Below are 27,808 nucleotides of genomic sequence, written 5' to 3' on the forward strand. Positions count from 1 at the left end.
GAAGGTGGCAGCAGCCAGAACGCGATGGGGAGCTGTTTAATGAAGCGAATCAGGTTGAGATAAACGGGGTAGGGATGGTCCCAAGGGCACTGGGCACTTTTAACTGCCTCCTTCTCTGGAAAACATCCCCCTGTTCTCTGGAAAACATGCAGAAAGAATAAGGGTCCATCATGCTCCACATGGTAAGGCAATGCCATGGGTGTGGAGAGGTTTTGGAGGGCATAGATGCTGCACTTCCCTCTGCTGTAACCAGCGAGGAGGGGCATTTAGTAGTGGGGCCATAGGGCAGTTCCAGGGCTGGAGCAGAAGGAGTGCAGAAGACCTTCCAGGGGCTCTTCTGGAAGCTGCCCAGGCACCTCCAGGACTCAGAGGAAGCAGCTCTTGTTTCTTCTCTAATTTTAGACCTTTTTGGGGTGTTCAGTTTTCTTAACCACCGGTCAGCTGCTGTCTTCTCGCACAAAGCAAGCGTGCATAAATTAAACCCGACACATAATATACGTATTGGAAATGATCCAAGAGCAATCACTTACACGCCAGCGAAGGGCGTGAAACCCCCCATCTGCTCCCAGTTGTAAGAAAGCACATCGAGTCCCCAACCCAGCACCACCAGCACAGCTCCCTGGGGCTCATCCCTCTATGGTACTGGGAGGTGCTGAACCCCCCACAGTACCAGAGCAGGGCTGGAGGCAACTTGGCAGGGGCATCTTGACCTAAACTCTCTTGGCAGATGGCTTTTTGCTTATTCCCATCTGGATTTCTAGGCAGGACATCCCTGCAATCTCAAGCAAAGCAGAGGGGAGACATGTGAGCTGAGGAGCTGCTGCCGCTCGTGGCTGTGCATACATCGGCCGTGAGTCAGCCCAGGAAAGGTCAGACTGCTTGAGGGGGCCAAGCGATGAGCAGAGAGAGCCCCACTCCCTCCACTCCCACGATGGAGCATCTCCTAGCAAAGGGGAGCTGCTCCTGGTTTGGCTTTTTTGCTCCATTTTTCTGCATCCCTATGTGTTTTGGTAGCAATCTTGCCTCTACAGGCAGGCTTGCAGCCAGGGGTACATTGTTGTCCATCCTTGGGACTTTTAAAATCAGGGATGTTGACACTGGCTGAGCAACGTGTGGGCCGAATCCTGCCCTGGAGAGTGCAAGTGAGGTGATAAACAAGCCAGGCAGGGTACAGTTACTGCCCATAGACCCACAGCTGGCGTCTGGGGACAGGGTTGCCTCATCTCTGTCCCCTCCCCCAGCACAGGGCTGGCTGTTGGGGATCTCGAGTCCTAAATCCACTTCTGTGATGGGCTCAAGTCCCAGTGGATCAAATTCAGCCAGCGGGTAAAGTGACCCACACGCAGCCAAGGCGGAGGGAAGCCTGTCCCCTCCTGGCAGGTCTCATCCTGGCTCCTGCTGAAATGGGGACAACAGCATCATCTTACCCAGCTTGGAATTGCTGCAGGAGCCTATGGCTGCAGGGATAATGCTTGGAAAAGCCTGGATCAGTACTGACATCCCTGCCACTGGAATTAGGCCCATCCAGTGCATTATTATTGCCTGAAAACCACTGCTCTCTTGGCTTAAAAAACTGCTGCAGGCAGCTTGTCTGAGTATATAAACCTAACAATTCCCAATGGATTGGGCTACGCTGCTCCTGGTTTGACCCTGTGCACTGCCTGTGCCCTGGGAACCGAGCTCCCCAAGGCTCATAATCACAGCCTTGTTCTCCACCGATACCGGGCAGGGAGGGGGAATATATGAGAAATCAATAGCTCCAGCTCAGGCTGCTGGAGGATTTGTGCATTTTCCACCACTGTCTCTGGGAAATCCAATATATCGATCACATTTCTCAAGACCTGTATTGATGAAGCAGATAATGGGAGTGTTTGGGGCTGGATGCCGAGGGTGTCCGAAGCTGTTGCTGTGTTGATACTGGTAGGTAGGGCAGCATCTCCCAGCGTGATTTCCCGATACCCCTTGTTGCTCCACGCCAAACTTGCCCCCAACCTGCTTTTACTTCCCTATTTATTTATTCTTCACTTTCCTTTCCAAGCTGCAGGAAAGCCTCTGGTCCTCCCTCGGGAGCAGGAATCAGGGCCTGAGCAGGGCAGGGCAGCGGAGGATGCAGAGAGCAGCTTTGCTGCACCAAGGTCGAGAACACGCTGCTGCTCCCAGGCCCCCGGGGTTAAGGCATTATTCCTTTAGGTTTCAGTGGAGAGGAGTTGAATTTACCCTCCCAGCTCCCCCTGACACTGACCCACCCAGTGGTCCAGGCTCAGCACATCCTTCTCTGCTCATGGGGCCAGGGTTACTAAAGCATCTCCTCCCGTGACGAACCGAGCCCATGAATATCCCAGCATCTTAAAAGTCTGGGAGTTGCCTGGGGAGGAGGTGGGAAGAGAGTTGTAGGTCTGTGGGTGTCCTGCATTGTTTCCTGCTACAGAAACCCCTCCTCTTCATGATTTTATGAATACCATTAAAGAAAATTTTCCCTCTGCAAGACTCTTTTTCTAAAGCCTCTTTTGAAGCCTCCTTCTCCCAGCAATGCAGGATCTTTAAGAGTATAATTATATATCTTTTTTAAATCTCCACCATGCTATTTATAAATTATTCTATACGCTCTCAACAAAGCAAGTGCCAGACTGCACTGGCGGAAAGCCCACTCCCGACTTCTCCGTGCTCCGTTTAAAAACACAAATAACGTTGCTTCTTTTATTTTTTTCCCTAGCTAAAACAGCACGGGGGGAAATCACAATGCAAAATCTTTACAGCAAAAGAGTGAGACGTGATGGGAGTGTGGTAGCTTCCTCCAAGTGAGGTGTGGGGACTGAGATCCAGAACCGAGGCATGGGGACTGGGATCCAGAATCAAGGTGTGGGAACCAGGATCCAGACCCAAAGCATAGGAACCAGGATCCAGTCCCAGGGCTTGGGTATCAGGATCCAGACCTGAGGGATGGGCACTAGGATCCAGAACCAAAGCATGGAGGCTAGGATCCAGGCCTGTGGCAAAGGGACAGGGATCATCCGGGATCAGCATCCCTTCTCTGCAGGGATGCGCTGCCTGCATTCCCCATGCTTCCAACCCTCCAACCTGCCCACAAGCTGAAGGCAGCGGACAGTGGCCCTTCCTCTTTCATTTAAGGCTTCTCCTGACCTCTTTTCCTCCCTGCTTTCCTTCCCCAGCCCATGGGCGTGCGGAGCTGAGAGTTTTGGAAGGTTTCGAGGAGTCTGAAAGCTCTCAGTCCCAGCAGAGCAGCAAAACAGTGTCATGATGCCAAGTGTGGTCCCAAAGCGCGTCTGATAACGGGAGGCAGGGATTTGCCAATCAGATATTTAAACAGAGACGTTGCTAGAGAACACGACAACGGTGTGCAAGAAGGAGTCCAGCCTTTGCTCTGCCTCCCCTGCTATCGTCTGCCTTTGTTTAGTACCAATAAATAGCATTTATTTTGATTAAATAAACAAATAGCACTTATTGGTGGGTAAAAAACTCTCCAAGATACAAAGGGACAGGAGGATCGCTAGTTATATTCAGTCGCTGAATTTGCAAGCTGCCGTATTGGGAGATAATCACTTGTCATACACCACGGTATGTATTTCATGCAATGCATCCAGCAAATAATAAAGAGAATATTTATGTCTTAATCCGTTTTCCCCCCGCCCCCCCTTGCCGCACGTTATCTCTGGAAGCCTGATAGTATTCAAAAGGTCAGAGCTGCAAAGCCTCCCATCTCGTCTGCTCTCGCGGAAGTCAGCACCACCGATCGTGGTGGGAGCAGGCTCAGATCCTGAGTGATTTTATCTGGTACAAGATTGCAAAGGTAATGCATTAAAAACCCGGTGACCTGCTAAATGCAAGTCAAGCTGTGACATAGCGGCTGGCTCGCACGGAGGTCAGCGCTGGGCCGGCTGCTGAGTGTGAAGTTTCAGACGAAGGGCATTGAAGCTTTATTCATTAAATGGTTTTCTGCAAACATAATTAAGAGATGGTATCAGCGAGCATCGCTGCTGCACTGCCGGGTAAATCTTGGTGTGGGTAAAAGTGCTCGCAAATCAGAGGTCCCCAGGCCTGTGACAGTACCCCCATAAATCCCCACAGCAAACGAGCTCTGCTCCCGCAGACGTCGAGAGGAATGATGCTCCTGTGGCAGCGGGCAGGAATTCTGCCACGCCAAGGAACTGGCAGGTGGGATGGGATTGGCCCTGGTGTGGGTACGGGAAAAAGCTCCGGAGGCTGGGAGGCTTGAAGGAAAACCAAAATGAATCCCAAACACAGCAAATTCCCACAGTCTGGGAAAGGGGGAGGGACAAGATTAGGGCCACCAGGGGATGACCGAGGGCCACAGCCCCACTCCAGTGGCTCCAGTCTGGTCTCTCAGGCTATAAAGCAGTGGGTACGGAACATGCTGGTACCCAAAGGTGTCTGTATCTGGGGCAGCCACATCTTGGCACAGCTGGGCCTGGCTCTTATCCCTGCCCTGGGTTTCCCTTCACCCTCTGCTCCGCCACGGTGTGCGCAGCACCTGCACTCAGCATGACAAGCGGTACGAGGGTGAAAGCTTTCATCATGAAACTTTCATCATGATGAAACTCTTGGAAAATTTTTCCTTTTAAAAACTTTTTTCTTCCCTCCTCCTTTTCCTTTGCACCGTCTTCTCTATCTTTGCCTTCCCCTGGATTTCTGTGGCCTTTCAGCCTAATTTCTCTCCTCCCACAATCCTTACTCATCTTTTTCCTGTCTTCTCCGACTTTCCCCCTCCATCTCCATCCTCACACTCTCTCTTTTCCCTCGCTGGTACCTCCTCTCTCCCTCACCTCTTCCCGCCCACATACACCACTCTCCCTGCTGCCCTTCTCCCCATCCTATTCCCATCCCCATCCCCATCCAAATCCTATCTCCATGCCATCCCCATCCCTATCCCATCTCCTCCCACTCTATTACCATCCTACTTGCATCCTCATTCCATTCCATCCCCATCTCATTCCCATTTCCATCCCATCCAATTCACATCCATCTCCATGCTATTCCCACCTCCATCTCATTCCCATGCCATCCCCATCCTTATCCCATTCCATCCTATTCCATTCCTATCCCCATCCTATTCAATCCCATCCTCATCCCCATCCTCATACCTTCCTATCCCCATTATAGTCCATCTCATCCCCATCCTCATCCCACTCCATAGCATTCCATTCCCCTGCCATCCCTTTCACATCCCATTTCGATCCCATCCCCAAACCCCCATCTTCATCTCATTCCATCCCATTCCCATCCCCATCCTATTCAATCCCATCCCCATTGCCATCACTATGCTCATCCTATTCCATCCCATTCCCATCCTATTCCATTTCATCCCACCCTCATGCCATTCCATAAGCTTCCCATCCCATTCCCACTGTCACCCCATCTCCACTCCCATCCCCTTCCCATTGCCATCCCATTCCATCATCCTCATCCACATCCCATTCCATCCTCGTGTCCATCCCCATCTTATTCCAACTCATCTCCACTCCATCCCATTCTATCCGATTGCCATCCCCATCCTAATCTCATCCTATCCCCATCTTATTCCAACCCATCCCCATCCCATCCTCATCCCTTTCCCATCTTATTCCAACTCATCCTCATCCCCATCAGACCCCATTCACCCCAACCTCATCCCTTCCCCATCTTATTCAACCCATCCCATCCTCATCCCCATCTTATTCCAACTCATTCCCATCAGATCCCATCCTTATCTCATCCCACCTTCATCTCCATCCCCATCCTCATCCCCATCTCATCCCCATCTTATTGCATCCTCATCCTCACCCTCATCCTTTCCCCATCTTTCCAACTCATCCCCAGCCCCATCAGACCCCATCCTCATCTCATCTCATCCCACCCCCATCCCCATCCCCATCCTCATCCCTGTCCCCATCCCACGCCAATCTTATTGCGTCCCCATCCTCATCCTTATGCCCATCCCATGCCCATTTTATTGCATCCCCGTTCTCACCCTCATCCTTTCCCCATCTTATTCCAACTCATCCCCATCAGATCCCATCCTTATCTCATCCCACCTTCATCTCCATCCCCATCCTCATCCCCATCTCATCCCCATCTTATTGCATCCTCACCCCCATTCTCACCCTCATCCTTTCCCCATCTTATTCCAACTCATCCCCATCAGATCCCATCCTTATCTCACCCCACCTTCATCCCCATCCCCATCTTCACCCTCATCCCCATCCTTATGCCCATGCCATGCCCATCTTATTGCATCCCCATCCTCATCCCAACCTCATCCCCATCACCATCCTCATGCCCATCCTTTCCCCATCTTATTCCAAGTCATCCCCATCAGATCCCATCCTTATCTCATTCCACCTTCATCCCCATCCCCATCCTCATCCCCATCCCCATCTCATCCCCATCTCATTGCATCCCCATCCTCACCCTCATCCTTTCCCCATCTTATTCCAACTCATCCCCATCAGATCCCATCCTCATCTCATCCCACCTTCATCCCCATCCCCATCTTCACCCTCTTCCCCATTCCCGTCCCCATCTCACCCCCATCTTATTGCATCTCCATCTCCATCTCCATCCTCATCCTCATCCTTTCCCCACCTTTCCAACTCATCCTCAGCCCCATCAGACCCCATCCGCATCTCATCCTATCCTTATCCCCATGCCCATCCTCACCCTCATCCTTTCCCCATCTTATTCCAACTCATCCCCATCAGATCCCACCCTTATCTCATCCCACCTTCATCCCCTTCCCCATCTCATCCCCATCTTATTGCATCTCCATCCTCATCCTCACCCTTTCCCCACCTTTCCAACTCATCCCCAGCCCCATCAGACCCCATCCATATCTCATCCCCATCCTCATCCCCATCCCCATCTCATCCCCATCTTATTGCATCTCCATCCTCATCCTCATCCTCACCCTCACCCTCATCCTTTCCCCGTCTTTCCAACTCATCACCAGCCCCATCAGACCCCATCCGCATCTCATCTCACCCCCATCCCCATCCCCATCCTCATGCCCATCCCATCCCCATCTTATTGCATCTCCATCCCCATCCTCACCCTCACCCTTTCCCCATCTTATTCCAACTTATCCCCATCAGATCCCATCCTCATCTCATCCCACCTTCATCCCCATCCCCATCCCACCTTATTGCATCCCCATCCTCATCCTTTCCCCATCTTATTCCATCTCACCCCCACCTCCCCCCGCCCCTCCTCCCCCTATTCCCCCCCCGCTCCCCCCTCTCCCGGGGGCGGTCCCGTTCCGCCCCGTTTCGGGGCCGGGGCCGCGGGTGACGCCGCGAAGATGGCGGCGCTGCTGCCGCTGGTGCAGCCGGGGCGGCGCTGAGCGGCCCGGGGGGCGGCGGGCGGGGGCCCATGTGCGGCGGCGGCGGCTCCGCGGGCAGGCGGGCGCCCACCCGGCACCATGAAGTTCGCCGAGCACCTCGCGGCGCATATCACGCCCGAGTGGCGGAAGCAGTACATCCAGTACGAGGTACGGACGCGGCACCGCGACCCGGTACCGGTGCCGCTTCTCCCCCCCCCCCCCCCCCCAACCCCCGCGCTACCGGCTCCGCTCCCGTCCCGCTGCCTACCCCCATACTGGTGCCAGTTCCCCTCCCGGTGCCGGTTCCTTCCCCCCCCCGGCTCCGCTCCCCCTTCCCGGTGCCCGTTCTCACCCCCGCCCAGGTCCCAGCGCCGGTTCTGCCACCGCCCCGGGTACCGGTGCCGGTTCCCTCCACCCTCCCTCTCCTGGTCCCGGTTCCCTACCCGATGCCGGTTCCCTCCCTTCCCGTGCTGGTCCCTGCCTTCCCCCCCCGCCCCAGCTCCGCTCACCCTTCCCGGTGGCGGTGTCCCCCTACTCCCCGTCCCGGTCCCCCCCCCCCCTCCCGGTGCTGGTCCCCCCCCTCCCGGTGCTGGTTCCCCCCCATCCCGGTTCCCCCCCCTCCCGGTCCCGGTCCCCCCCCATCCCGGTTCCCCCCCCTCCCGGTCCCGGTTCCCCCCCATCCCGGTTCCCCCCCCTCCCGGTGCCGGTCCCTGCCTCCTCCCCCCGCTGGACCCTCTGCCGTCCCTCCCCGGCTCCACTCTCTCCCCCGGTGCCGGTTCCTTTCTCCCGGTACCTGTTCCCTCCCCGGTACCGGTTTCCCTCCTTGCCGTGCTAGTCCCTGCCTCCCTTCCCACCCCATCCCGGTGCCGGTTTCCCCCGGTCCTGGTCTCCCTGGGCCGTTATCCCCCCCAGTCGCGTTGCCGGTTCCTCCCCCTGGTCCCGGTTTTCCTCCCGGTTCCTCCTGTGCCGGTTCCTCACTCTCTATCCCGGTGCCGGTTCCCTCCTAGTGCCGTTTTTCCCCGTTCCCCCGGTTCCTTCCTTCCCCCCGCCCCGGTCCCGGTTCTCCCGGCTCCGCTCCCCGCTGGCCCTGTTCTTTCCTCTCTCCCGGTGCCCGCCCGGTGTTGGGGAGCGATCCCGGCTCCTCCCGGCCCCGGGGCTGGGACTCCGTGCTGGCTGCCCGATTAATTAATTAATTGCTGCCCGTAACCTCTCGGTGCGGGGACAAAGGTCGGAGGCTTGGGGGATAAACAGAAGGGGGTTTTGGGAAAAATGAAGGCTTTTGGGGGGTTGTTCCTGGGGCAGCCGGTGGGAACGGGAACCGAGGCCAGGGAAGGGCTGGCAGCCCCCACCTCTGCCCGGGGACGGCAGGTCCTCATGCATGCCCCATGCATGCCCCATGCAGCCCTTATGCTCCGGGGCAACCCCCTATGCACCCCCTCATGCATGCCCCATGCACCCCCTGTGCTCCGGGGCACTCCCCCCATGCACCCCCTCATGCATGCCCCATGCACCCCCTGTTCTCCGGAGCACCCCCTCATGCATGCCCCATGCACCCCCGTACTCTGCGGCATCCCCCATGCACCCCTTCATGCATGCCCCTTGCAGCCATTATGCTCCAGGGCACCCCTTCATGCACCCCCTCATGTGTACCCCATGTACCCCCTGTGCTTTGGGGCACCCCTCCATACACCTCACCCATTCATCCACTTGTGCTCCAGGCACCCCCTCATTCACCCCCCCCCCCGTGCACCCCCTGTGCTCCAGGCACCCCCTCATTCATCCCCCCCGTGCACCCCCTGTGCTCCAGGCACCCCCTCATTCACCCCCCCAGTGCATTCCCTGTGCTCCAGGCACCCCGCCATGCGCTCCCCATGCAGCCCCCTTGCGCTCTGGGGCACCCCCCATGCACCCCACATGAGGTACCCCGTGTGGTCTGGAACAACCCCCCATGCACCGCTCCCCCCTCCCCGATCCTGCTACTCCAGGACATCCCCCTCCATGTGCCCCACATGCTCTGGGGTGCCAACAGCCCCCATGCAACCCCCCCATGCTCCGGGACACCCCCCCTTCCCCCCAAAACCCTGCTGCTCCGGGGCACCCTGCTATGATGTGGGGCGCGCTGTACCCCATGCACCCCTGTTGCTCTGGGGCACCCTCTCCTCCTTGCAGCCCCTCAGCTGCTTTGGGTCACACTCTTTTGCTCCAGGGCACCTCCCACATGCACCCCTGGTGCTCTGGGGTACCCCTCCTCCTCCTTGCACCCCCGAGCTGCTCTGCGACAGCGCCCCACACTATTCCAGGACACCTTCCCCATGCACCCCCACTGCTTTGGGGCACCCCCTCTTCCATCTCCCTTCGTGCTCCTGGGCTCCCTGCTTGCTTCTTTGCCCCTCCCCCATGTACCCCTGTTGCTCCAAGGCACCCCGTTCCCTTGCTTTGGGGTACCCCCCACTGCCTCGGGGCACACCGCTCCCCTCTCGGCCCCCACGGGCAGGCAGAGGAGCTGTGACTTGGGGGCAGCTCTCGCCCTCCCTGCCAAGACACCCAGGGCCGGAGGGGCGAGTGGTGGCCGCGCAGCACCCGCCAGGAGCCGAGCTCACCCTCCTGCAGGGCGGCGATGCTGGCAGCTCCCCGGAGCAGCTCCCCCAGGGCAGCAGACCCGGCATCCATCGCCTTCTTTTTAACTAGAAGCCCAAAAAAAGCTTTGCGACGTGCAATTCCGTACTTGATTTCAGGTGAACAGCATTTACGAGCGCTGTTTACACAAAGTTCTGCTGCATTAATCGTGAATTACTTGCAGAATACAGCTTTTCAGGTTTTATCGTAGCAGCTTTCTAAAGGTCGCACGGATTGCTTCGTTGCAGATTTGTCACAGTGGTGCCTGACTTCAGTTTAACCAGATGAAGCTGAAGGTGGTTATTTGGAGTAAAACCGTGTCCTATTTCAGCGTTAGCTGTAACAGTCTTGGTGCCAGGGATGCCGGTCTTTTCCACAAGTAATAATTAAACCTCGACAATGGAAAGGTGGTTATAGGAGAGCGACGATCAGCAAAACTTCTTGACTGATGGAGTCAGTCAAAGCCATGCAACGTTTGTTCCCGTGTGAAGGCTTGTATTTCCTCTCCGGGACTATAACAGGGATTTATTTCTAGTATCCCTATTAATCTGTCTGCATTTGCAAGGAAAACCATGTTCATCTTAGCTGGCTTTGTTATAGCATTGAGCTTAGAGTCTGTGTCTGCCCTTTTGACTGGTCCTTTGTTTTCCTTTACCTGGCTGCAAAGGAATAGATGATTAAATAAAAACTGCATTCAAAGTTGACCTTAGAACAAAATTACGATCTCCTTGAGTTGCGTGGACAGCTAGATGACTGCATAACGCATCAGTTTTTGAGAAGGGGGAAACCGTTGTCTTGGTAAAACTAAGTACCAGCTCGTTTCTGCATGGCATCTCCGATGGCTTATGCAGGCAGGAGTAGTTTTCTGTTCTGGGAAACAGAACGCTTCCTAAGGGAAGATTTGAAGGGTTAGGCAAGGAGGAGATCGAAGGGCAGAAGAATGTCTGGCTGCATGCTGACCAGATAGATGAAGAGGGGACCCAGTGAACTATGGCACCTCGATTAATGTGTGAAGAACTCTGCTGCTTATCAGCCACTGGTTTGATTACAGGAGGTTAATTTTCAGATGTTTTATTAACTAGGGCAGTATTATTACATCATTCTCCCTGCCCCCATCTCAATTTAAAATAAAGATAGATTTCAGTAAAAAACTTCTACCAAATTGTTATTGTTTTTAGACTTCAAATGATCTCCTCCTTGGATTGATAGCTTAACATAGAGCGAATAAAAACAAAGCTCTCGCCCTCCGTTTTAGTAATAAGTTCCAAAACTCTTTGTTTCTCTTGTTGCAGCCGGCTGAACGTGAGTCAGCCTCCCGCTCATGCATATTACAGTAATGGAAGAGTCTGGCATTTATTATTCAATAACTGGTGGTCGTGTGGGTGCGGTGTGTAAAAGGCCGGCGCTGCCTCGGTTTATACTTCTTGGTTATACTTGAGGGAAAAAGCCTGTAGCCCTCCTTTGTCAAGGAAAAATCTGAGTTTTTGATCAGCAAATGTAAGGCTAAGTGCTGCTCTCGTGACTTGGGTGCTATATCGCTTATTGCATGCGTCGCGGTGAAACTTTAAAAAGCGATTTGTGTATTTAATAGCATTAAAATGTTTCTTCATCTGACAGTTTTTATCTTTTCCTTCTTAATTTGAACAATAATCTTGCACTGTTTTGGAGTGGTTGTATACATTTTTAACTCTGAAAGGGTTATTCCTGTTCCCAGCGGCTCCCCATATCCAGTTCATGATGCTGATGAAAGGACTAGATGATAGTATAGAAATTCCTTTCTCCAAGTCATTTCATGTTGTAAAACTTACATGCAGTTATCTTATTTTTCTGCTCTGATATTTGTAGTTATTTCCATGGGAGGGCAGGTGGCTCGTGCAGCCCTGATGTGCAACAAGACCCAGGTGACTTGTGAGGTCCTCACCCAGTGGTGTGTATCTGCTTTGGTCAAATGCGCAGGAGGAGCTTTGTCTCACATAACTTGCAGTCAGGCCAGGAGAAGGATGTCGTCTGTTGCTGATAACACCCGGAAGAAGAATGAGACTGTTTTGTTTTGAGTACCTCAAAATCTAGTTTCACTTTCGAATGGTCTTTAACAACTCAAGAGTCCTGAAAGTTCTTAACATTAGTGTAATCTTTTTCTTCCGACAAAAATTTAAGTATTATAACACTGCTTGTAGGAAGTTTCAAAGTTGCCCAGGTTTAGGGCGAGTGCTTGGTCAGTTGAAGATCTTCAGAGAAAAATGCATTCCCTTTTAATCAGGGAAAAAGAAGATATATTTTGATAGCTGTGGTGTAGCTTCTTGTTTCCTCTCAGCAAAAGCTCTGCAGTGACCATTACTGTTTGTCTGATTTCTAAGGAAGAGCACTTGGCCTGTAGGAAAGGAGAAAAATGATGATGTAAGCTATTCTGCTTCAGTCAGCTTTTCACGAAGACGTTTGCTACGACTGAGTCAACTGAGTAACACGGAGCTTTACACAAATCACGATCTGATTTTCCATTGCAAGTTTTCATTCTGAAGATTGCGTGAAAGCACGCAAATTTTACATTTCACATTTACTATCCCATTTCCAGCGGATGGTTCTTGAAACCTGAGTGGGTGCAGATATTGAGGGGGGCTTTATGGGAGGACCAGTGGCAACAGTGAAATACGTAGTCCCAATGTAAAGGGGCGTTTTTACTGTTGAAGTACTGAGTGTCATTATCAGGCTCCTCCCTGGGTGCAATTGAGTTTAAACAATGTATTGACAAATGCTTAATTTGTGGAAAGGCATGTTAATGATGTTAAATGCTAAATATGCCAAAGTTTTAAATAGCTTTGGTCCAGATTTCAGTGCTGCCACCCAAAAGCTTCCAGTCTGTTAAAAGTGTCTGTACCCTCTGCCTCCTTGATGCCAAGCTGACAGCAGAGGGGAGTGGTGGTTTTAGGAGTGCTTGCTGCCTCCTACACTGACCTGGGCTCCCGGCTCCCACAGCTCCGCTGTTCTCGCTGTGCAACTGGGCGCTGACCTGTGGATATGCCCTGATTCTCGCTGTGGGAGTGAAAAGGTTTGGTTTGACCCCTTTTGGAGGATCTGGCAGCATCTTCTGTGAAGTTAGTAGCCTTTTCCCAGGCAGTTAAACGGCGCATTGTGCTTCAGTGCGCTTCTTGTCTTGAAACCGTAAGTTTTGAACCATTCATTTACTTTCAGTTCCTTTGGTGTAAAACTAAAATACGAAAACAAACAAAATCTCATCTTTTTGTGTCAGTCAACAGAATTCTCTCACATAGTGAGTACTGAAGAAATTAAGGTAACTGTTAGTGATGGGTTTTTTTGCTAAGAGCGTGCTTCCCTAGATATAACACGTCCTTTGTGATGCAATGAAATTGTTGGGTTGGTTGCTAGTCTTCTGTTTATCCCCACATCACACTGCGGATCTGCTTTGCTCTCGTGTCCATCTGTGGAGTGCTTGTAGGAGAAAGAGGGGAGGGTTGCTCTGTCTGCTCAGGCTTCTAAACGGAAACGTACCTCTGCACGTCCGGCTGCTGAGAATTCGAGGGAGTCCTACAGCTGCCAGATGGCAGTTTTGTTTCAGTTAATCTGGCCTGAGTCTATTTATCTGGATGCAGAAGTCTGATGGTGTTTTTAAATAAAAAGTGCTGGGTACCTTTGGAATTGCAGCATCTGAAGAAGAAGGAGAATCAGAACAGTTATTGGAGGTGCGAAGTTCATGGGAGAGATGGGTAAAAGGTATGAGCAGGTGACTTCCCTTCTCCTTAAGGAGGCTCCAGGTTTTAAGTACTTTGGAGAAGAGAAGGAGGTTGCTAAGTTTTAGAAATCATTTCTCCACCACACAGCCTCCATCAGGAAGTAGGTGGGGAAACCGAAACTGATAGCTGCGATGGCCCGCTTGCCTTCGGAGTCTCTCTTCCAGAAACAGGCATTTGATTTTTGGGAGGTGGCCAATTCTGCTCATCAAACCCTGCTTCGTGATCGGCAGTTCGCACCCAGGCTTGCCACCTCCTGACACAAATCTGTTGTGCTATTTCACTGTTTGTCCTTCTGGGCGTTAGCGGACGAACTTTGAAGAGCATAAGTGGTTTGAAAGCTGCTTGTTTAAAACATCGTTTTTGTTCTAGCAGTTTAAGGGTTTTTGTCCTTGAACTTGTTCGCTGTTAAGGTTTGACAGTAGCATTTGTAAGTGTGTTTTCTTTCTGCTTTGATTTTGTTCTCTGATATACATTTATACAAGTTCCCTGCGAGCGCAAGGTGTATCACTAGCGCAATGTAGAGTAAGGAAGTAACTCAGTCTTGTTTGAGAACTTGGCAGTCTGGAGAGATGAGTGTGAATGTCACGAAGTTCAACAAGGCCAAGGGCAAAGTCCTGCACCTGGGTTGGGGCTGTCCCAAGCACAACTATAAGCTAAGTGGAGAAAGGATAGAGAGCAGCCCTGAGGGGAAGGAAGGACTTGGGAGTGCTGGTGGATGAGAAGCTCAACATGAGTGAGCAATGTGCTCTTGCAGCCCAGGAAGCCCGCCGTATCCTGGGTTGCATCTGAAGAAGTGTGACCGCCAGGTTGAGGGAGGGCATTCTACCCCTCTACTGTGCTCTTGTGAGACCTCGCCTGGGGTTCCGCATTCGGTTCTGGAGCCCTCAACACAGACAAGACATTGATCTGTTGGGAGTGAGTCCAGAGGAGGCCGTGGAGATGATCTGAGGGCCAGAGAACCTCCTATACGAGGACAGGCTGAGAGAGTTGGGGTCGTTCAGCCTGGAGAAGAGAAGGCTCCAAGGCTTAGAGCAGCCTTCCAATACTTAAAGAGGGCCTACAGGAAAGCTAGGAAGGGGCTCATTTTCAGGGAGTGCAGGGACAGGACAAGCGGGAATGGTTTTCAGCTGAAGGAGCGGAGATTGAGATGAGATCTTAGGAAGAAATGTTTTCCTGTGAGGGTGGTGAGGCCCTGGCCCAGGTTGCCCAGGGGAAGCTGTGGCTGCCCCATCCCTGGAGGTGTTTAGGGCCAGGTTGGATGGGCCATGGAGCAACTTGATTTAGTGGGAGATGTCCCTGCCCATGGCAGGGGGATTGGAACTGGATGCGCTTTGAGTTCCTCTCCAACCCAAAACGTTGATTCTGTGATTTGAGGGCAGGAGTATTTCTTAAATGTTTGAACTTGGCAATGATGGATAACTTTTTGAAACAATAATTTCTAAAATCCTGTGATCCAGAGGACTCAGTATTTTAGGTGTGAAGGAGTGCTGAGCCTTTCGCTTGCCGGTTATTAGTTTACTTATATAGGTCAGGTAAGCGGTAACAAAATCTGCTGCCCTGCAGCTGCCAGGCTGTAATTTGTCAGTCTGCACAGGGAGGAGTCTGCGGGATGACTGACACCTTTGGCTTTCAAGACTGTTTCGTCCAGGACTGTCAAGTGTTGTTGTCCTTTTTAATTATTTTAATGAGTAATAAAACCAGAGATAGGAAGTGCACTGCAGGTTTGCCTCTGGCTGGGTAAGGGATGGAGTTCTTGTTACAGTGACTTTCAATTTGCTGTCTCTTCAGGTTGGTTTCTGCTATGCCGTGTGGTTGTGGTTCATGGTAAAAGTTACAGGTAGGCGAGGTTGATGAGTGGGATGAAAAAGGGGGAAGGCTTTTTGGCCACTTGATGCATGGAGGCAGATCATGAGTTAGTGACTCACAGGGGGAACACGGTTGAAGCGGACCGTGTTTGGGAGGAATTCCAAAAAGCACTGAGAGGAGAGGAGAGCTGCACTGCTGGAACAAGGATCGTTCAGCAATGGCTCAGTTGGGGAAACAATTCTGCAAGTGACCTTTGTTGAGACCTGTGTAGCCAGGAGAGTGAGACCTTTGAGAGATGCCTGAGCTGCCACCTGCGATATCTTGTGATAAACAGACATGTCCTTTAGACCTTGGATTTACTTAACAGGTTCCTAAACACTGTGTTACAACAGTACCGTGTATCCAACTGCTGACCTTGTGGGTTTTGCCTTGAGGGTGTTTAGGCTGTGATGTTTTGACTGGAGGCAGAACCTGGATGGACACACAAGATGGCAAAGACAGAGGTGTAGGATTATACAAGTATTAGATAAATTGGGAAACGGGCAAAAGAGACAGGAAACTTGAAAGACCTGAGTGACTTTTGTGTGTTACATTTCTGTGGGCTCAAAAGTGGGGGAATAAAATGTTTTCACAGCAGCTGTGTATGAAGCGTGCTGACGTTCAGTATGTGCATTATCAAGTGATGTGGGTGATATGTGAACAAACCACTCGGTAAAAGGAATGGGCCCTTCCTGGTGGCTACTAGTTCCAAAATTACAGTTCAGTCTGTTCCTTTAGCCATCGATCTGAATTCAGTTTATTTGATTCTTGCTTGCACTTGTGATGTGTCACACCATAAATCTTTAGTCTATAGCTGGAGTAATAAGGGTGTCTTAATAACTGTATGAAAAGACCTCATCTGAGCAGGAACTGTGAGGGTTGAGGTGCCTGATGTGGTGCCTCCCTCCTGGCTCTGGTAACGGAAGGGGTTACTGCTGGGTATGGAGCTGTAGGAGCATCCTTGCCTCCTGCTCTTGCTGCCTGCTTTGCTGATCTCTGGCACCAATGATCCGAACGTGGGTGAGCGGCTGGTGCCGTGGTTCCTGGGAGGCAGCACATGGTGCCTCTTGGATGTGAAAAGCTGGTTAATAATTCTGGCCTGTGTTAATGTTGTCCTTCAGTTTTCACCTCGAGAGAAGGCCATCACCCCTGGTTCCCTAATCTCCTTCGTCATGCTGTCTTCAGCTTTTAGGATATATGTGTTATTCTGTGTTCCTATATAACAGTAATAAGAAATCCCCGAGGCTGCTTTTCTTCCGTTTGCCTTGACAAACTCCCTCTGTGTCACGCAACAGTTTTGGTTTTTTTTAAACGTAAAAACTTTCAACATCCTACCAACCAGGAAACATTTTTCCTAAGATATTGATAAATATAGTTGGAAGAATTTTTATAGGTTATTAAGGTATCAGGCTTCAGACAAAGCAGTCAGTAAATGTGAACTCGTGTTTCTCTTATTAGCAGAAATATGTGTGATAGCATTGACATCACGTTCCATAGCTTTCTGTGTCAGTCTGGGGGATAAAAAGGCTTTAGTTTTGTTTTCAAACAGGCATATCAAAATAATGTAATTTATTTTTTGATACTAACTATATTCTTTGTTTTCTCCCTTGCAGGCTTTGAAAGAGATGCTATATGCAGCTGTGGACCAGGCCCCTTCTATAGAAGGTAAGCAAATCGTAACCGAGTATCATGTTTTTCTTGGCATTGGGTGCTGGATACCTAGTCTCGCTTGCTACTCTGTCCTCAGTCCTCCTAAATTGGTAAACTTAATACACTGATGGGCACATGCCTGGCCTTTCACAGCCCACATGCTGGTTTTGATTGTTAGAACTCTTTGTCCTCTGTCACTTGGACAATACGTGTCTTTGTATGGTTTGGGACTTTGACAGCTGGATTCCTTTTGCTTATAAGGACATTCACTGGTGGAAGTACTTTCTCCATCCCTTGAGAATAGACCTTTGTTTTCCCGTGGCTGCTGGCCACTTTGGGAGATCAGCGTGCTAGAGATGCTGAGTCCTGGTTACTGGTGACTGGAACTGGGAGAGTCTCATCCTTTTGGTTCTGCATCCTCCCTGAATGCTGTGCTACCTCTTATACATCCACAAGGGTATATTTTCTCATTTTCATGTGTTTATGGCCACTGAGTTCTCTAGATAGATTCTTTTAAATACAGTTTTTGGTTTTAAGCTCTGTGCATTTTAAATAGTTTGTTTAGTTAAGCGATGATCTGTGCAAAATTTCTCAGTAGAGCCCTCTACTTGTTTTATCTTCCTTCTTTTCATTGTCTTTGAAGTACTGAATAGTTCTTGCCTTTGTGTTGCTTCACTCCCTGCTTTCTTGCCCTTCTTGTGGGTTTCAAACTAGTTTTAACCTTCTTACCTTCCTTATTTTCAGTGGGGTGTTGCATTGCAGTATTAATTTTACTAACCTCTCTGAATGCGGCTCTGGGCTTCTTTCTTCCACGTTTAAAGAGCGGAAGCTGACATGAATTATCATGGTTAATATTAACTTAGTGTCTACTTTCTTTGTGTTAATTAGAAATGGGAAATGAGCTATGACATAGTTAAAATAATGTGGAATATAGACTTTTTTTATTTGATTCTACCTGCTCTTTGATTAGAATTTTAAAACGACACCTGCCACAGTTGATACACCAAGTGTGTGTGTGTGTGTGATGGGACAGTCCTTTGTTATACTCTTCAAAGGCAGAATCTGAACTGAAAACTTCATTGAAGCAATGCTCAGCCAGGTATAATTTTTGGGGTTTAACCTGCCACTTGGTTGCTTACTTGACTCAGCCTGCTAGTATTCTTAAATCAATCGCCCTTGTCTCTAAAGTGTGGGTCCGACAACTAGATTTATAGAGGTTATGGTCCTAGCATCATCTGAAACCAACAGGTTGTTTTTGGAAAACTAAATAAAACTTGCCAGCAATACACAGGCAAAAGAGGAAAGTGTGGCTTTATTTTTTTGAGTGGCAAAATTGCTTAAAAACACCCACAAACCTGGAGACCCTCTCTCCCCCCCAGCACAGAATCCATTTTCGGTCCAAGAGGAATTAGAGGGTTGTGTGCAGGCCAAACGGGCTTTATTAACTTCTAAAGAGAACTTGCTGATTTTGTTGAAAGTCCAGCATTAGTTTTGTGGAAGACTAGAGCATTTACAAGACTTTTCTTTCTTTGTTCAATCCATCAATTCATTAATGACAATCGGAGCAAATGGTGTCTGTCTAGTAAACTTTTGTAGTCTAATGTTTGATTGTGACTTACTGGGTTTTGCTTGGATACCTAGAATTTCAGAGTGGGCTTTGAGTTGCTTGCCGCAAAACTCCAAAGTGTTATAACAGCGTTTTGATTTCTTTGTTTCAAAGTTCTTGTGATGTACCGATGTTCTGTGATGTCTGTATGCAAACCTATTTGGCAAAGGGAGAGAAGATGAAGAATAAAATGATGTGGTATTGCATTTGTTCTTTTAAATGTTAGAAGGATTTTAACTTGTGCTTCTGCCTCCTTTGATGCTTTATGAACCTCAACAAAAGGAAAGTAATGACCCAACATTGTTCTGTTTAGGAAAAGCATCTTCTGTTTTGTTTTTATGGGAGGCGGAGATGATGTTTCTTCCTCTGTACTGTGGAGAAGGAAATTATCCAGACTGTATTGAACTCCTGATGTTTAACTCTGCTTTGTCTGACCTTCTTTAGGTAGAAAGCAGCTATATTAATTCCTTCATTAAGTGACTGTCAGCATGTGCCTGGTGGTGGGGTTTAAAAAAGTTTGTTCACAGTGTGTTCTTTCCCCTCTCTGTCCATCTGGAGTCTGTTTTCCGCTTCAGTCTCTGGGTTCCCCCCTGCAGCTTGTGTGTGGCTGAGGATGGGGTGTGTGTGGCTGTTTGTGCCGGAGCGGCTGAGCTGTCTGTCCGGGCAGCTCTACTTGAGCTGATGGGCTTTTCTGTCACTGCCCGTAGGAGCGCAGAGGTGAGAGAGGGAAGGGCGATGGCTTTCTATGAGCTGCAGCTTTAGGAAGGGCTTGTGCTGGACATAGATCAAGACCAGGTGTTTCTCCATCCTTGTTGATTCCTTCTCCTTTAAGCCCTCCTGCCTTTGCTCACAGAAGCCTTAGGCTGGGTTTGGTGTGACTGCATACAAACTGTGCCCAAAACACTGCTGTAGGCCCTGTCGGAGGAGGCAGAACAAATCCCTTGCAGGTTTTCACTTTAATATGGATTTTGTGATGGATGCCTCTGTGCTATGCTGAGTTTTGCACAGAAACTACAGGATCGTGTGGCTGAAACCAGCTTCCCAGGAGGAGCCTAATATAATATGACTTTAGACTGGTTTGACTAAAATCCGTTTGCTAACTGATCTACTCAATCACAGGCACACTGTAGGAGCGTGCAGTTGGTTTTCATTTACCTTGTATGTATTGTAAAGCTAATCTTCTGTTAATACATTGGACTGCGAAGAAGAGGGATTTTGAATGCCGAAGCTGAGGCTATTCCTGGTACTTATTCTGCTCGGCTGGATGTGTAATTCAGGGCTTGTGAATGAGTTGCTTAGATTTCTGCTGCAGGCTGCTTACTGTATCAGTTGGTAAAATTTGTTTACATACAGCAGTGCTTGTATTGCTTAGTTGTATGCTGGAAGCGTTTTGGGAACTCTTTAAAAAAGAAAAAAGTGGTATTCGACCAAGGCTTGTTGTAAGTAACAGGCAAGGCAGGTAATAGGTAAACCATGCATCATTAACAGCTTTCCTTGGGTTTGTATTTAGGAACCTCCTGTTTGTGGTTGGGATGTGGGCAAACACAGCTGGCTTCAGAGTGGCTCAGAACTGATGGTCCTACTGCTATTTTAGTGGACAAAGTGTTGCTGGCAACAGGGTTTGGGTTCTAAATTGTGCAGTTTACTCTGCTGGTTACCTAGTTAACATGGTGACCCTTCTCATTGTGCGATGCTGAATCATACCTATGTTGTTCTGCTTTTTCCTGTCTCTAGGTAACAAACACAGACTGCAGTGCTGACCAAAATCCGTGTAGATGCTAATAAGGAAAACTTGCCAAGGCTGTACAATAGGAGAGCATAGTTTTTTGCTGTCCCCTGACACTACTGCAAGGTGCTGTGGCTCCCTGTGTTTCACGGGAGTTATACAGACTGCACGCATACCTCTTTTGGCAGTTCCTAGCTGTACACATAGATTTCTTTCATCTCTTCAAAGATATTCCCCCCCAGTCTGTCTGCTTTGTAATGACCGTTTTCTATACGCCACTGTTATTCCTCCAGATGCTCATTGGCTTTTTGCAGGGGTTTCCCCTATGGAACTTGCACCATCCTTCTACCTGAACAACATCTGTACAAAATTAGTGTTTAGTCTGCTAATTGAATCTTGTAAGCATCACTGGAAAAAGCATCAAATGATGCTTGGTTCCCAGCTGCTTGAATTTCTGGAGAATTCTTTGATGCATATTTGCTTTCTTAGCTGTTTGTTATGTGCTGCTTACTGTTACTGAATGAATTGATGCTGCCGTGATGTTATTCTCAGCTTCTGAGTCCTTGTGGCACGGGAGTAAGGCCTGCAGGCAAGTGCGCCAGGTCAGTGTGAGCAGGCATCCGTCCTCGACCCTGAGTTACGTTTACGAAGAATTTGTGACAATTTAGAGGTGAAAACCCAGCATAGCGCTAGTTTTCTCCCAGCAGAATGTGCAGTATCAAAAAAGAATGAAATACTGACCTCGCCATGAGCACGCTGGGGTTTTTTTTTTTTTTTCATTCCCTGTTCCTCCCACTGCTTCCTGTCCCATTTGTCACCTAAGTAAAGCAGGTTACTGGACCACTGTTGCTTGGAGTCCTCCTGATTATTCCACTTGGTGAGCAGATGTGTCGGCATCTCCCCAAGCTCCTTATGATGCAGCTCTTCTCGACTACAGTGGAGATGAAAGTGTGGCTGTAAATTATTCATTCTGATTATCTGCTCGAATGGGCAGGGTCCGCTCTAAATATTATTTCCTAGAATATTTGTCTTTCAGATATTGAAATTTAACCTACCTTTAATACTTGCATAAACAAATGTTGTTGTAATATCAGATGGGACAAGAACGTTCTTTTGTATCCTCTTATTGTAGAGATTACTTGTTCCGCTTATACCCAATCCTGAATTCCAGCGGCAGTTTTCGAACCAGGATCACTGCTTGTGGAAAGGCTGTGTGGGGCTGGTGTAACAGTGTAGGAGTAGGGGGGAGGGGAGGACTCCAACCCAGAATTAACAGCTGATGTTAAAATAGTGTATGATTGCTAGGGGGATAGTGTTAGTGCTGATAGAGACCCTCTGCTGGTATCTGCAATCTGTGCGTTCATCTATTCGCTTGTGCTGGATTAGGAACGCAAGAGGTGCGGGTTTGGGACATCCTGAGAGTGCCAGCTCTCGCTGTGTGTCCTGTGCGGTTACACCCTTGTTTCTGCTTTCATTTGGAACCCATTGACTGTGTTAACTGATGACTAAAAATCCTTCGTTTGGATTTATATTTGTGTTACTAAGTAAATAAACCACTATTCTTTAGGGTGATAAGTAATCTTAGTGGATAAGCAGGGTGTAGGAAATAACGTTTTCCAAAGGAAGTTACAAGGCTGACAATCACTTGTTGTTTGCAGACATGCTTTGTAGGGTTGATCAAAGGCTTGTGGCTTGTCTGTGGATATACAGATGTCTTTTTATATCAAAATAAACATTTATTTCCAATTGCATAAGCTGACTTTGTAGCAGACTGAGCCTTCATTTACATGGGAGTGCTTAGGCTTAAGGGTGTCTTCAACAAAACTGCTTCACAGGCACAGCAGATGAATGCTTTATTTCACTGTGTTTTCGCACACCCATAAAGGACACGGGGGGTGGTCATCCTTCTGAAGGACACATGTGGCTTTTGGAAGGTGGTGTCCTACAAGCTAGATGCTGGTCCTTGATTCTGTGCAGATTGCAGTTAAGTCTGGACGCCTCCGTATCTATAACTGACGTGTACACTCAAAAAATATCCCATGACAGCCCTCTTCTCAGTTGGAGCCCTGCTGCCAGGCATTGGACTAGCTATAGAAAATAGGTTATTGGGCTTGTGGAGAACATTAGCTTCCAGACCATGCCAACAGTGGGCAGGAGGAGAACTTGGCTGTGCACCAGCATTTAAAGAGGAGGTGATGTCTGGTTTCTTTTACCCTAGGGCAAGGAAATTTGAAAGGTAAATGGTGCGTGTGCTGTAGTAGAGTGCAGAGCGGTGTGAGAGAACAGCTGGATGATCACCAAAATCACATGTGCCTCTGAAAAAGTAGTGTACTGTGTTCTCATTTAAAAGTAATTTTGCTGTCTAAAGGAGTACAGTGCTCACAGCAACTCACCACTGGCTTGCTTTGTACCAACACGTGCTGCTTTCTGTTCAGTTGGAACTGTGCAGACCCACCTACGCTGCTGATACTCTGACTTCCTCAGAGGTGCTGGGGACCAAGTGGTGAATTCTGTTTACCTGTTAATTAGTGAACGTGGGTGTGGAATAAAGGTCAGGTAAGGTACAGAACTGGAATGACTGAGAGTAACTTGTTGATGGTGCAGTCAACTGACTGATATAAGTTTTGATTTTATTACTATTGCATAAGTCCTCAAGTTGTGGCACTGGAGCACGTTGGCAGCAGGGAGCACCCCTGGCTGTTGTCCACAGGGACTGCTGTGTTCTGGGTCCTGCCCTGCGTGCCTTCACTGGTTTCTGTGGGCTTTGTATTCCTTTGTATTTTTGCACTTTGCCACGAACCTTTCAGTTGTTAGAAACCATTTACTCCAGAAGTTCCATGAGAGAGCACCCCTGGTGCAGACGGGACCTTCCCTGAGGCTCTCCAGGCTCGTGTGGGACCACACAGCACAACAAGGGGGGTTGTGGTGGGGTGAGGGTCAGCAGGTTGACTGTGTGGATGAGTGTTTGTTTCTGCAGGAAGCTTGAGGCTGTGGTTGGTGGAAACACTGGACTTGCTCACCCTTTCCACTTCCCCCATGGTGAGTTCCTGGGTTGATGTGCTGCTTCATCTGTGTGCACAAGTCACGCAGCTTGTGTGGTTGCTGAGCAAGCCTTTTTCCTTTTCCTCTGTCTTCTCTTTGTTCTGGGTAACTTCCCTGGCAGCTGGACAAGCTTTGAGGCTTTCACACTGGGGGAAGAACTTGAGCTCTAAGTGCACCAAGGAGTAGGGGTTCAAGGCTTCAAGATGGGCAGTTAATTGCTTTGTAATTTCATTTTGTACCTTCTTTGCTCCTACTACTCAATAGGTGTTAAACCCACAATAATGAAGGAGCTGTGTGTAGCTCAGGAATAATAGGGAAAGCTGGACCTGGCAGTCAAGGCCAGTCCTTATGAAAGACCTGCACCTGGAGGCAGGTTTCTTCGGAGTCTGCAAGCTGCTTATCAGTCCAGCTGCAGAAGGGCTGTAGGTCATTCCGTAAAGATCTCGTTAGGGTAACAGCAACTATCAGACATTCTCAACTGTGCTGTTTTTATTTCTTTTTCCTTCCTGCGTTTGCTTCTCAGTAATTTAAAAATGCTGGTCTGTTACTGTTTTAGTGGTTAGAGGAATTAATGGTGCTTATAATGTCACTGGTTTGTGCCAGGTTTCATGTTAGTGGTCAAAACTTGAGGATCGGAAAGTAGAAAAAGATTTGCAAAGCTGGAAGATTGGCAGACAGCTGTGCCTTCAACAGAGCACTCCCAGGACAACAGCGAAACATCAAACGGTGTTTTGGCATTAGACATGAAGAAGCGCTGCACATGTGTATGGAAGAAGCTGGTATTTATTGCTTTGTTTCAAGAGGAGCCTGCACTAGATGTCTTAATGGCAAGATTTAGTGTGCGTGGAGAAGGCAACCTCTGGGTTTCTTCTTCTGGAGCTGTGTTTGAAATAGGTGACTTGAATTATTAGACAATTAAGATTTTGGATGAGGCTACAGCTACTTGGTGAATAATGTAATATGAATTATAGTTGATTGGTTTGTCTCTCTTTAAAAATGCATGCTGTGGGCAAGGGAACGAGCAGAATGTCCCTGGAAGCGATATTGAAAATGCCAACAAATAAAAGACTCATTTTGGAGGTTTAGAAAGCAAGCACCCTGTATCAGGCCTGGCAACACGACACAGTGATCTCCATCAATCACATGCAGTGAGATGAGAGCTGTTACAGAATGTATTTCCTACTTACATGCACGTGTATACATTTTCCCAGAAACCTTATGCATATTCTATTATTTTCTAAGGTCTAATTTTAATGCTGTTATGAAACAACAGTAAAAACTCTTGCTAATTTGGAGCTTTGGCTCCAGCTCTGCCTAAGCTTGCTTTTGAGATAAGAAGAAAACTCCAAACAGAGGTGATTACAGAAGAAGACACATCTGATCAGCACAGATCAAGACGTTATCATTTTCGAAGAATGAACAGTGTCTGAAACAACACCATTTTAAAGAAAACCTGCTCTGGGAGGAACATTGTGTCTAACTCTCAAAGAACACAGTAACTTAGATGAAACTGAACTCTAGCTTGAGTCAAAATATTCCACTCTTTGTAATAGTAACTCCTCCTTATATCAGAAGGAAATCTATTAGAGGTGCTTGTGAGATGTCTCAGAAAAACGGCTGACCTGCCAATATGCCGTGAGGCCCTGACATCTCCGTGTGATGCAGTGGCAGAGCAAAAGCTGTCCCAAGGCACCCTCCTGCTAGAGCCATCCCTTTGCTTTTGTTACCTTAATCTGCTGGAAGGCCGCACCGTGCAGAGGCCACAATAATGGTCTGTGAACAAGAGAAAGTTGGTCCCTTTGATTGAAGTAATACAAAAATTAGCACGGATATGGTGAAAAGTTACTCTGCTGCTGGTTGTGTTTCCTCTTTCTAATTCCTGACATTGAAATGAAGGTTAGTTGCTAGAGATGGGTATAATTTTGGTGACATGACACATATTTTACCTGTTTTGTTTAGTGTGTCTGTAAGCCGTGCAGCTTGACCTGTTTTTAGTAGAAGTGGATGAGTTCATTTAAAAATGTAATTGTGCTTACTGTAAATATATGGCCGTTAACTTTATATGTGAGCTTTCCATTTTTATAATGTAAAACTGCAAAATTACAGCATCTTAGTTTCATAAAGCCACAATTGAAAAAACTGAGCTTAAAAATACATTTTATTCCATATATGATATGACGTTTTAGTTGATAAAGATATTTTAGATTGTTTTATGCCACTCTTTTTGAGTGTGGTAACGCCTTTCCCCTGAAGTGGTGCAGCCTAAATGTAAAAGTCCAATCCTATGGTTGTGTTTGCCGGTGCACTGCTAAGGACTGTAGCTTCAAGAAAACTGCAGAGAGGTATAAAGAATATTTTGCCAACATACGGTATGACAAGAATACCTAATGCTCCTCAGCTGTAAGGCAATAGTCAGTGAGTCAGAGTTGTGTATATTCAGCTAAAAATCACGGAGAAAACTGCAAAAAAATACAAGAATCTACTTTTAAAGTAGTTATTGCTCCATTTGGGAAGATGAGTGGCGTCGCAGTAGACACAGAGTGGTCCTAGGATGGTGCAAAGCCCGTGGGTGAGCAGACCCAGCCGGTGTGTTTGCAGGTACAGCTCTTGCATTGTGTACCCAGCAACTCAACTTCCCCTCTGCAGAGGGAGAGGCCTTGTTTATCTCCTAGGAGATGGAAAAGCAATTTCTACTACCTGATGAGAAGCTGTCAGGCCATTTGACTTAACAAGAGAGGCAGGCAGTATGATTGGGAAGAGGGAAATTGCATGCCATAACATACCAATATAAATGCAATTTATTTTGCATGTGCTATATAGCTCCAGGCACACATTTTGGGGCGTGTGAGAATTCTTTGCATGCTGAAATGTGAGTTCTAAATAGTAAAAAGAGGCAAATTTGGCATCCAGGCTGTGTTTATAACCTTGGTTTTATTTTCCCTGCTATTGCTCAGCATGGTTTTATAAATGTTCCTAATGTATTTGTGGGGCAAAGTGCAGAGAAGCTGAAAAGATAGCACAAACGAGCTGTTCGCTTGGGATCTATCTTGTCCCACAGTTGCAGATTTGTTCTGACATGTGGCCAAGGCTATTCTGGTATGGCCTTTGCTGGTGTCCTGTCCCCGCTCAGCTCTCCACGAGTCCTCCACTGAGCTCCTGCTGAAATGGAGCTGTTTAGAACCACTCAGCCTGTCTGTTGAGCAATGCCATAATGTGTCAGCTACAGGGGAAAAAGGGCATCGCTGCTCTAAACCTTCATTCTTCGCCTGCATCGTTTCCTATTGCAGCTGACTGATCATTTATATCTTTGTATCTTTAATACCGTGTGTTGGGGCATCAGCGGCAGTTACAGCGTGGTTGCTAATCTTGGAACCCAGGTATGCTTTTTGACGGCAGCTCTCTTCTGAGTGCAGCTGTAGGAATGAGTCACAGGCAATACAGTAAAATGGAGTAATAATGAGCAGAATTGGCTAATGTAGTTATAAGGTAAATTCTATTAATAGGTTAATGGAATTTGGATTGTACTTCAGTGTTTTGGTATGACATTGTCTTCCCTAATCAGAAGTAGCAATTAGAAAGAAATAAATAATCTCAGAGCCTGATAGGGCATTCTCTGTTACTTCATAGTCTTTTGTGTATGCCAGTGGTCCTCGAGCTCTGCGGCTGTTTAAGGCAAAGGTTCATTTTCTCCCTGCCCAGCCATACTTCTCCGTTGGAAGCCTGAGTCGATGCTTGGTTCTGCTCTGACCTTGGTGAATGCAGGTGTGGAAAAACATTTCTTGGAAGTTTTTTGTCCTTTTGAAGCCTTTAAGAGGTTACAATTCACTGTAATCTAGAGATAAGAAGACTTCCTAGAGAGAGCGAAGGAAAGGGAAAAATCAAAATACCTTTTGCTAATCTGTGATTGAACTGGATTAACATTGAGGCTCATAAGTCATAATTGTGTGTATAGAAGCTGCATTTGTGGGTTTCAGGTGCCGCAGGTGATGCTCTTACCACACAACATTAATTTATGGTCTAGGTTTAACTCGTAGGGCTGCGATGTCCTTGTTTATTAAAACTCCATGTTTCACAGGGTAAGTTGGTAAAATATGGATTGCAAATGAAATTTTGGGTGGTTGGAGGCAGAGAGGTCAGAGCCAGGATGCTGAGCATGTAGGATTTGCCAGACCTGACCAGCCCCATCTGCTACAGCGATCCTGGCTCTAAGGTGGCTGCTGTTTCTCGTGAGAACATCGGGT

The 27,808-nt window shown here is 48.4% G+C and overlaps 1 protein-coding gene across 2 annotated transcripts in view; it reads left to right on the forward strand.

Annotated features, from left to right (window-relative positions):
• Nucleotides 1-7,277: 7,277 nt before the first annotated feature.
• XPR1 (xenotropic and polytropic retrovirus receptor 1) overlaps nt 7,278-27,808 on the forward strand; it is a 117,643-nt gene continuing 97,112 nt past the window's right edge. Inside the window, exons 1-2 of one of the 2 annotated variants that reach the window (XM_054073679.1) lie at nt 7,278-7,501; nt 17,157-17,208. In XM_054073679.1, coding sequence (XP_053929654.1) covers nt 7,433-7,501; nt 17,157-17,208 — 121 coding nt within the window. In that variant the 5' untranslated portion in view covers nt 7,278-7,432. Of the gene's footprint in view, nt 7,502-17,156; nt 17,209-17,500; nt 17,651-27,808 lie in introns of those variants that run through there. The other variant, XM_054073680.1, reaches the window with a different exon arrangement.

This window comes from Cuculus canorus, chromosome 8, assembly GCF_017976375.1.
Source record: "Cuculus canorus isolate bCucCan1 chromosome 8, bCucCan1.pri, whole genome shotgun sequence".
NCBI classification, from domain to species: Eukaryota; Metazoa; Chordata; class Aves; order Cuculiformes; family Cuculidae; genus Cuculus; species Cuculus canorus.